General features: G+C 44.2%; 2 protein-coding genes and 1 pseudogene across 4 annotated transcripts; 2 read left to right on the top strand and 1 right to left on the bottom strand.

The window, feature by feature from the left end:
• Nucleotides 1–411: 411 nt before the first annotated feature.
• Nucleotides 412–4,264, top strand: LOC136504289 (uncharacterized). Of its 2 annotated transcripts, none has more exons than XM_066499158.1 (7): nucleotides 412–892; nucleotides 996–1,086; nucleotides 1,175–1,233; nucleotides 1,322–1,359; nucleotides 2,005–2,095; nucleotides 2,177–2,270; nucleotides 3,828–4,264. In XM_066499158.1, exons 1-7 carry the CDS (start codon nucleotides 739–741, stop codon nucleotides 3,916–3,918), a joined length of 618 nt encoding a protein of 205 aa, XP_066355255.1. In that variant the 5' UTR covers nucleotides 412–738; the 3' UTR covers nucleotides 3,919–4,264. The 2 variants fall into 2 exon arrangements, with proteins under 2 accessions (XP_066355255.1, XP_066355254.1); XM_066499157.1 differs by having other exon boundaries at nucleotides 972–1,086.
• Nucleotides 4,265–4,872: 608 nt separating this feature from the next.
• On the bottom strand, nucleotides 4,873–7,083 carry LOC136504292 (uncharacterized). 2 transcript variants are annotated; one of them, XR_010770833.1, is made up of 5 exons: nucleotides 6,725–7,083; nucleotides 6,093–6,142; nucleotides 5,723–5,994; nucleotides 5,358–5,477; nucleotides 4,873–5,272 (listed from the first exon to the last, which is right to left on the bottom strand). XR_010770833.1 is itself a non-coding variant. In XM_066499160.1 (4 exons), the coding sequence occupies exons 1-4, from the start codon at nucleotides 6,911–6,913 to the stop codon at nucleotides 5,250–5,252; spliced, it is 534 nt and encodes a 177-aa protein (XP_066355257.1). In that variant the 5' UTR covers nucleotides 6,914–7,082; the 3' UTR covers nucleotides 4,876–5,249. The 2 variants fall into 2 exon arrangements, 1 of the variants encoding a protein (XP_066355257.1); XM_066499160.1 differs by lacking the exon at nucleotides 5,358–5,477 and having other exon boundaries at nucleotides 4,876–5,272; nucleotides 6,725–7,082.
• Nucleotides 7,084–7,493: 410 nt separating this feature from the next.
• Nucleotides 7,494–9,119, top strand: LOC136502976 (uncharacterized; annotated as a pseudogene).
• Nucleotides 9,120–9,975: the final 856 nt, after the last annotated feature.

The raw sequence follows: 9,975 nt of genomic DNA, 5'->3' as shown, positions 1-9,975 counted from the left end.
TAATTGGCCGTTTAGCCCGTTTAATGGGACATTTTACCCAAATAATAGCTAAACGGTAGGTGACCGACTGTTTGTCGTTTAGCGTTTAGGAAAACGGAAAACACTGCCGGGAACATTAATGTTCTGAAAGGGATCCTAATGACGCAGCAGAAGAAGAAAACAAGACATCAGACAACCTATAATTAACGAAAGAAATCGAATACATTCAGAGATGTAATAATATAATATGTATGCTATGTTTTTTTTACCTTTTTCCCATAATAAGTTTCTTGTGTAATCATAAAATAAAACAGAATTAGGCATTTTCGTAGACAGATTGTTCGTTTATGTATTGTATTATATTATTAAAAAACAAATAATTATATAAAAAAGTAAAATTTAGCAACAGCCAAAGCTTACCTTGTCGACGGCGCTAGGACGAGAGGAAGAGCTAAACGGGCGGCGGGAGCCTGTTGGGGCAGACTGGCGGCCACCAAAGCAAGATAGAGAGCGGAGGAGCGCAGGGGGCGGCGGTCACCCCCTTCATCTTGGTCGTCACAGATCGAAGGAGCGCGGTTCCTGCCGCAGCGGCCATGAATCGAGACGAATAATAATCGAGTCGAATGGGGCAAAATGCAGGCTGCGTGGCCGGATTAGGGATCTGTTGTTCCCTTTCGATCCTCTCTCTAGCAACCCTAGTTCCTTGTCCATCTATCTACTCCTATATAGGGTAGGGGCAGGGGCAGGAATCGGACTCCGATGTCCAGACGGCCGCGGCGGCTTCCCTCAAGGATCAGCTCAAGACGATGCCAAATAGGAAGACCATCTTTGTGGCTCAAGACGATCCCTCAAGGCTCACCGTGCAATTTGTTTCTGAGATTGAGCATTTTGCATTTTGCATTTTGCAACAATGGTTCAATCTTGAATTCTTGATCAATTGTTTTGCTAACTGAATGGTTCAATTTTGAATTCTTGATCAATTGTTTTTAAAGCTGGCACATTTTTTGTGTCCCAAGGATATTTCTTGCTGGAAAGAAGGTCATGCAGATCACGTTGGGGCGTTCACCTGCTGATTAAGCTAAAACAGGCCTGCATAGACTTTCCGAGGTGATTTGTTCTGTCAGAATTCAGCACCCTGTATTATTCCACATGACTTATTTGAGGTTTTGATGAAAATGACTTCTCTGTTTTTTAGTTCCTTCAAGGTGACTCTGGTCTGTTATTTACTAATCTTCCAAGGGACGACGTGGAGAGGTGGTATCCGTATCCCAATATTTTATTTGTCAATCACCATTATCATACTTAAGATTATGATCATATATCATACAATTCATACCTGCAGGCTGTTTCGAGAATTTCAGGAGCATGACGAGACAGGAAGTACTGCAACAGAAATGGCATTCTAGTTCTTTTTTCTCTCTTCCTTTTATTAATTTCTTCAAACAAACCAGGATGACTATGTTTAGGCATACATTCCCTTCCGGCAACCAACAGCAAGTTTGTGCGCTTCCTGTTTTTTAAAACATATTGGTAATGGAGTATTAGAATCACCAGCAGTCAGAGTAACTTATTTGAAATATGTCATTAGAGCCTGCACATGAACATTGTTATTATATATTTTGCTATTGTTCTTGATGTTAGTACTCCCTCCATCTCATCAGGATAGAAGGCGCAACTCCCTCTGGCACCAAGACCAATAAGTAAATTAACTCCTACACATTAAAAGCGTTTTGGTTCTTCATCCAATTTACTGTGATGCCGCATGCGTGCATGCAGAAACGGTCTAGCCAATTAGCTTCCAGCATTCATGCATGAATGCTGCACAAATGCATTCCCGAGGGAGCCCAGGAGTCGATTTGGTCCTGCATTAGTTGTTGCATGCGGGAGGTAAAGTGTTGGCGCCTTGTATCATGGGACTAAGAAAAAAAAACAGTTATGCCTTATATCTTGGAACGGAGGGAGTAGCATTTTTTTTCTTGTATAATGTGTTTGACCAAATTTAGATATTTTCACAATACCTTATAGGTGGAGCTAAAGGAAGGCCCTCTGGAACAGTTTGCACATGAAATGGAACCTTTTCTACGCAAGCAAGGACTGCCAGTTCGCCTGAACAAAGGTTTGTAGTTGCCACCTGCATCTACACATATTCGTGAATCTGCAAGCAAATTGGTTAAAAAGTTCAGCATTGTTTGTGCAGGTGTTGTAGAGTTAGTTGCAGATCATGTTGTTTGTGAGGAAGGGAAACCCCTTTCACCAGGAGCAACAAACTCCGCCAGAAGCAACAAACTCTGGTAAGGTCATCCTGTAGAGTTACTATGCATGCTTAGCTGCATATATGATTTAAAATAAACCTGATCGAACTAAAAGGAGCATCTTTCATTTTTTTACTATAATTACATTTTACACCACATCTTAAAATTTGGTTTCATGCCCGGAAGGTCAACCATGGAAGCCATTTTCTTAATAAGACAAGTTATGGAGCGGTATAGGGAGAAGAAGAAGGACTTACACATGGTTTTTATTGACTTGGAGAAGGCTTATGATAAAATACCAAGGAATGTTATGTGGTGGGCTTTGGACAAACATAAAGTCCCAACGAAGTACGTCGGGCTCATTAAGGACATGTACAGCAATGTTGTGACTAGAGTTCGAACAAGTGATGGAGACACGGATGACTTCCCGATTAGGATAGGACTACATCAAGGGTCAGCTTTGAGCCCTTATTTGTTTGCTTTAGTGATGGGTGAGGTCACAAGGGACATACAAGGGGACATCCCTTGGTGTATGCTTTTCGCGGACGATGTAGTGCTAGTTGATGAAAGCCGGACAGGAGTGAATCAGAAACTAGAGTTATGGCGGGAGACTTTGGAGTCCAAAGGGTTTAGACTTAGTAGAACTAAAACTGAGTATATGAGATGTGACTTCGGCACTACTACTCGGGAGGAGGAAGATGTTAGTTTGGAAGGTCAAGTAGTGCCTAGGAAGGATATCTTTCGATATTTAGGATCAATGCTACAGAGGGACGGGGATATTGATGAAGATGTTAGCCATAGAATTAAAGCAGGGTGGATGAAGTGGCGGCAAGCGTCTGGTGTCCAATGTGACAAAAGGGTACCACAGAAGCTAAAAGGCAAGTTTTATAGGACGGCGATTAGACCTGCTATGTTGTATGGTGCAGAATATTGGCCTACGAAAAGACGACATATTCAACAGCTAAGTGTCGCGGAAATGCGTATGTTGCGTTGGATTTGCGGTCATACAAGAAGGGATCGAGTTCGGAACGATGATATACGTGAGAGATTAGGGGTAGCGCCAATTGAAGAAAAGCTTGTCCAACACCGATTGAGATGGTTTGGACATGTGCAACGGAGACCTCCAGATGCACCGGTGCGCAGTGGAATCCTAAGTCAGGATAGTAACGTGAAGAGAGGCAGAGGAAGACCGAAGTTGACTTGGGTAGAGGCAATAAAAGGAGACTTGAAAGGATGGAATATACCCAAAGACTTAGCCTTAGATAGGAGTGCTTGGAAGATAGCTATTCACGTGTCTGAACCTTGATTGCTTCTGTTGGGTTTTAACTCTAGCCTACCCCAACTTGTTTGGGACTTAAAGGCTTTGTTGTTGTTGTTGTTGTTGTTGTTGTTGTACACCACATCTTAAAATTGAATACCTCGGTTGATGAGTTTACATGAAACATTAATAGGCAATTCATTCTTACTGTCATCTGCTCTTCATTAGAGTGCTGCAGTAGTAGTTCATTTCCATTTGCCCATCTCTATCTTAACTATTGAAATCCATCAACTGGCCTATTTCTTTTCTTTGACTCCACTTTGATTTATCTCTTGTAGCGGTTGCTTGGGATACAGATGTCAACATTCCGTCTATACCTTGTGTGCCGCTGGTCGTGTGATGACTTTGAAGTTTACAAAGAAGGCTTGATGCACCTAGGAGCTTATGACACCCTGTTCGCTTGATCGTATCAGCCATGCTTATCAGCCATGATACAGTGTTTTTATCTCATAACAAAATAGCATCAGCCGGCTTATAAGCCACAGAAACAATCAAGCGAACAGGGTAGCTTGTGTTTCCTGTAAACAAGGGCGCACTTGCTGTCTTAATTGGGACAGTTTTTTGTATTCTGTGTGTGGCCATGTACCATAGAAAGATGCTATCTGCAGAAATTTTGCCAGTGTATTTCTTCATTTCGTCCCATCTTTACTCACTGTTGAAAGGTGTAAGCTGATTTGTATATCATATCAACAAGATGTTGATTCTCACCATGCGATTGTTTCTGAGATTCAGTGGGTATTTTGTATGTGCGATGGAGGGTTACCTAAAGAAATTGTTTGGTTTCAGTTTTCTGAATTCGGTGTACTTGTTAAAATTGAATGTAGATCAATGGCAAATGCCAAATCTGTGCCTGGTGGCTGGGGAGCGCGTCATTGATTAGACGTTTTCACTGCTGTCAGGCTGCATCCCCCGAAGAATTTGCAGTGCTTGGTTTTCACTAGTTAATTGCTTACTGAATGGGAACCTGGTACTAAAACTGCTATGTTTTGTCAGCATTAGGCACAGGACGAGATTTGCTCATTGGTTCTGGACCCCAAAGAAACGTATAAATGATTCTCAAGTTACATGAATGGATCTTTTTGGTACTCGGGCACTCGGCTAGAAGTAGGAAACACATGCAGAGGACAATTGGCCTGGCAATTAAACGAGTATGCAAGTCCAGTAAGGTGATCAATCACTCGTTCAGTCACCTCAGAGCCATCCAAAAATGAACATGTATTACGATCGACTCAAGGCCATATGGTCATCCAACCCCTACCCTCCGATTGATCTAAAAGGAACCACTAACCAAAGAGATCAGGGTTTGCTGTAGGAGTATCAGCAAAGCAATCACATCCATACATGTGACAATTACTTGCTTAGATTCATTCATCATGTCTAGAGCATTGGAAAATATTTTTTCTACAGCCGTACAGGTAACAGATGGGGGAGATACACTTGTCACAAACCATTTTAATCACCACTCAGCAAAAGGGGTACACTTGTCACAAACCATTTTCATCACCACTCAGCAAGGGGGGAGATACACTTGTCTTTGATAACCAATTATTATCACAAACAAAAACAAATAATCACATATGTTGCTCGTCTTTGTCCTCCATTGTCGGTTTCATAACCTTTCTTGTCTTCCTTATCCTTTCTTTCCAAGGGTACCTCAACTCTTTTCTCCATGGCTCATCTTAAGCCACCTAAGCTTGGCATCACAGTTGCTCCTTACCTTGTCCTAGATGTTGCACAGAACAATAAAAGTTAGCAATTGCATTGCTGAAAAGTGAAACATGCAATGAACAAATTAGTTAACATCTTACGCCACCAGACTAGATATGATATAGACACCATGCACTTTCCAAAATGGTAGTGTGTAGTACAATAGTAGTAGGTCATCTAATATCATTTTCTGCTCAGCAGTAGCTTCCCTCGGATTATTGCTGCATCCATTTCAAAATGTAAGTGCAAGCGAATTGTGAACACTGATTTGTTATTTCATATTTATTATTTCTAACAGAATGATGGACCTAGGAAAGTAATCTCAGATTGGAAATAAATGATAAACTTTTTGTGTCACAAAATGTGTACCATTAGATTAATCGGTTAATCACTGATCAAAGATGACAAAGTTTGAAAGTCAATACGTATGGGCGGCATAGAAAAATGGAGAGTATAAAACTAATACCCGATGCATGTATCCTTTGGCCTTCAGAAAACTTGCCCACTACATCTCTAGCTTCAATCTGACTTTCCTTGTTAGAAAGGAGCACCGCACGTGTCCTTTCATGGTCTTTCTTAATCTCTTCCCTCATGGTCACCCATGCTACACGTTGAGCGTCCAATTTGGCGTCTATACGGTCCAGTGCCGGAATGACATAAAAATATATAAAAGCAAAGCCACTGAACACCAGGCTGTAAGCTGCCTTGGGTGCAGCGTCTTTGACTCCAGCTATAAACCTGAAAGTGATAAATGCAAGTGACAATTCGTTCTAAAAGGAACACTTATCAGTTATTCCTTTATAGATAGATATTGAAATTGGAAGGAGAAGTCTTACCAGTCCCACTCATTGCCATCGGGAACTTTCTTGTTATAAGTTTGAGGACCCTAGAGAAACATATAATTGAACAAAGAGCATCATCAATACCAGTAATATGAAGGTTATCAAGATCTCGATATGTATCTAGGTTCACATGGTCACATAGAGCTGGCATGACACAAATTGGCAAAGAAAATTAATTTCACGTAGTCATAAGAATAACGATAATCACAGGTAAAGGATCAAGTGTGATCCTGTAGTGTCATACCTAGGATCATGAATGTGGTGGCAAACATGTCAACAATGAAAATTCAATAGTAATTTTAGGATTTACATATGCTAGATAGATATGACAAAAGGGGGTCAGGTGGGTGAGAGTGAGACCATGGGGGGTAAGCTTCATGGTAGAGAGGGAAACAGCCCCGATCAGCAGCTAAGCCCTAAATGACCAGGATTTATAACCTTAACAGTCTATATATACACTTACAACGGAAGATGGATGCGTGTCAATGTTGAATAGAAGTATTTCAGATTGTATATCTAATAAAAAAAATAAAAGCAAGAAAGAAAGATGCGTGATCTTCTACCATCCTATACTATGTCGACCAGATTAAAAAAAAAGGCTACCAAATCAGAGAGGAGCAGCGTACCCTGAGGTTGGTTGGCGGCGGCGTGGAAGCAGTAGATGTAGTGGAGAATCCAGAAAGCCAAAGGCGATTGGAGCTTGTTGGAGGGAGGCCATGGCCATGGTGTTGCAGTGCAGATGGAAGGCGAGGCGGTGCGCGGGCCATCTTAGTGGCCACAGAACGAAGAAGCGCTGCTCCTGCTGCCATTGCCATGCCCACCACGGCAGCACCGATCGATCTTGTTCGTCCTAGACAAATCGAATCGAAGAAATGCGAGCTTGGCTAGGGTTGTGGCTCCGGCACGGAAGGGACGGGATTTGGTGGAACACGGCCACAGGGATGGCGGCTCCCATCCCACCGATTATGGGCTTTCAGAATTTCGGAGGCCGCCGGCCCAGGACTAGAATGACGATCCATCCATCGATTGATAGTAGCAAGGAGTCAACCTTTTTCTCAAGGACTAAGTCCACTTTTGCCTCTCAACTATTGAGTTCGTCTAATTTTGACTCTCAACTACAAAACCATCTAATGCTGATATCCAAACTGTCAAAATCGTTCATTTTTAGCACCTGAGTGCGGGCGGGGCTGTTTTGACCGACGTGGAGCGGATTTGACCACACCACGCTGGTATTGACCGACACGTAGGACATCGGCCTTCATCCTAGTGACATGTGGAGCCCACATGTCAATCACTCATCCTCTCCCTCTCCTTCCTCTAGCTCCAGCAGCATCCAAACAGACGAGGAAAAGAACAATGTAGCCGCAGACACCGCTGACGACATCGACGCCGACGATGGGGTGCTCGGAGCAGTCGCTGGTGGCGGAGACGGCGGTGATCGTGTCGGCGCTCACGCATGTCGTATCCATCGGCCGCCGTGCCAGACGCCGGCGCTCGTCATGCCGCCGTGGCACCGTGCGGATGACAGCGCCGTCCACCGTGGCCAGCTCGTGGGGGTGGCGACGCAAGAGCCGGCGGCGCCGGCGTCGGCGCCCACGCCGAGTCAGGCGGCGACCGTGGGGGAAGTGAGCGGCGGAGATCCGAGACCCGCATAAGGCAGCGCGGGGTGGCTCGGCACCTTCGCCACCGCCGAGGACGCCGTGCGCGCCTATGACGCTGTCGTGCTCCGCTTCCACGGCTGCCGTGCCAAGCTCAACTTTCCCGAGGCCGACGCTGCGCGCCACGCTAGGAACGTCGAGGCGGCCTCTGCCGCGGCCAGGGCCAGGCCGCCCGCCGCGCTGCTCGAGTCATAGTCGCAGGCAATGTTTTCCTAAACGGTAAACGGTCTTTACACGGTCGCCCTTCGTTTAGCGTTTAAGCTGTTTACACGGTGTTTAAACGAAGTTAAACGGTCTAAATTTTAAAAAAAATACATATAATTATATATGTGCATGTAAAAAATCAAGTATTCTAGCATTTATACATATTTATCCGAGTAAAAATCAATTATTTTGGTATGTATATATATTTATGCATGTGAAAAGAACCAAATATAGATATTTATGCATGTAACGTATCAAGTGTACATATTTATAAATATAATAAACTTAAGTATATAGATTTATGCATACAAAACTGAACTAGATTTACCTCGTGTTCGCCTAAACGACCGTTTAAACAGCTGTTTAGCCTGTTTAATACTGTTTATCTCCGTTCTGTTTAGGCCGTTTTCCCCGTTTTTTACCGTTTAAACGGTCAACCGTTTAATTTTCGTTTACCCCCTAAACAAAATAGTTTACCACCATTTATCGTTTACTGGTCGTTTAAAGGGCCGTTTAACCCGTTTAGGCGAACACTGGTCGCAGGCCACCACAGGCGACGACGACATGGCCGATTACCTCGACTACTCGAGGATGCTCGAAGCCGCCGAGCCCAGCGGCATCATGGACGGGCTCTTCGGTGGCCACGGGAACGGACGCTTCCTCGCCTTGTGGAGCATTGGCACGTCGCCGCAGTCCTCAGGGGGCTCCGACGCCTCGCTTGCCGGTGCCTCCTCCTCCGCTCCTCTGTTCCATCAGCCTGATGACGGGAAGCAGAGCAGTAATAATAGTGACTCCTTTGGGGCCTTCATCTTAATGTGCTCATCGTGGTGTGGTCAAACCAGGGGGCATCATCTGCCTGCACCCGCACTCGCGGCAGGCAGTCCGACGGCCTCTTGCATTGTGGCCCCACGTGGCCTCCGCGCCCGCAGCCGACAGTCTCCACGCCCGCGACGGCTGCTCCGCTCCTAGCCCGCGGCTGGCTGCCCCCGGTGGCTGGAGCCCGCATCTAGGTCTTTCCGGCGGAGGCGCCCACGGCTTGCGCCCCCCGACGCGGCTTCATGCCGGATGCCTGCGCGGGGGACGACATCGACGTTGCTCAGGCCAGAGGCAGCGTGGGGACGCTGCCGTGAGGATGGAGAGGGAGGGGATGAGAGGGTGATGCGTGGGCCCCACATGTCATTGAGATGGACGTTGGCGTCCTACGTGGCGTGGTCAACCCGCTCCACGTTGGACAAAACAGCCTCGCCCGCGTCCAGGTGCTAAAAGTAAACGGTTTTGACAGTTGGGGTACCGGCATTAGACAGTTTTGTAGTTGGGGGTCAAAATTAGACGAACCTAATAGTTGAGGGGCCAAAAGTGGATTTAATCCTTATATATATATATATATATATATATATATATATATATATATATATATATATATATTTTAAATTTTAGTATGTTTTGTTATTAGCAACGATCCCAATATTCTTATTGTATATATGGATGGATAGTCATTATATTATATATAATTTCACCCGTCAATATTAGTTAACTGAGATTTCATTAGCGATATACACGTCCAGGAAAGAATGGAATTGTAGTATAGCACCGATTCAACCTTTTTTGGAACTTGACCCATTCTGTTACAAAGATATTAAATATTTATGCTACCAAATAAGTGTTCTTTAATTTCCTATGAAATATCTTTTCATAGTATACCTATTTTGTTTGAAGTATAAATACTGATATTGTTTCTATAATCTTGCATTGACCAAATTTTAGAAAATTTAAAGATACTAGAATTGTATCATTTCTACGAGGGACACTGGCAGTGGCAGGAAGCACAAGGAAAACTTAAAAAGACAATCATTTCCACTGGTCCTCCTAGGGTGAATTAGTACTCAGTATCTGTAGAACACTAATGATTGGTCAGGCCCCGTTCGGCTTACTGAAACTTGGCTGAAACTAGTTGAAAAACACTGTTCTGGCTGAATTGTTGTGAGAAAAAAACACTGTTCCGACTGAAAAAAGAA

This window comes from Miscanthus floridulus, chromosome 14 (genome assembly GCF_019320115.1).
Source record: "Miscanthus floridulus cultivar M001 chromosome 14, ASM1932011v1, whole genome shotgun sequence".
In the NCBI taxonomy this organism is placed as follows: Eukaryota; Viridiplantae; Streptophyta; class Magnoliopsida; order Poales; family Poaceae; genus Miscanthus; species Miscanthus floridulus.
This window is presented reverse-complemented; position numbering and strand designations above follow the sequence as displayed.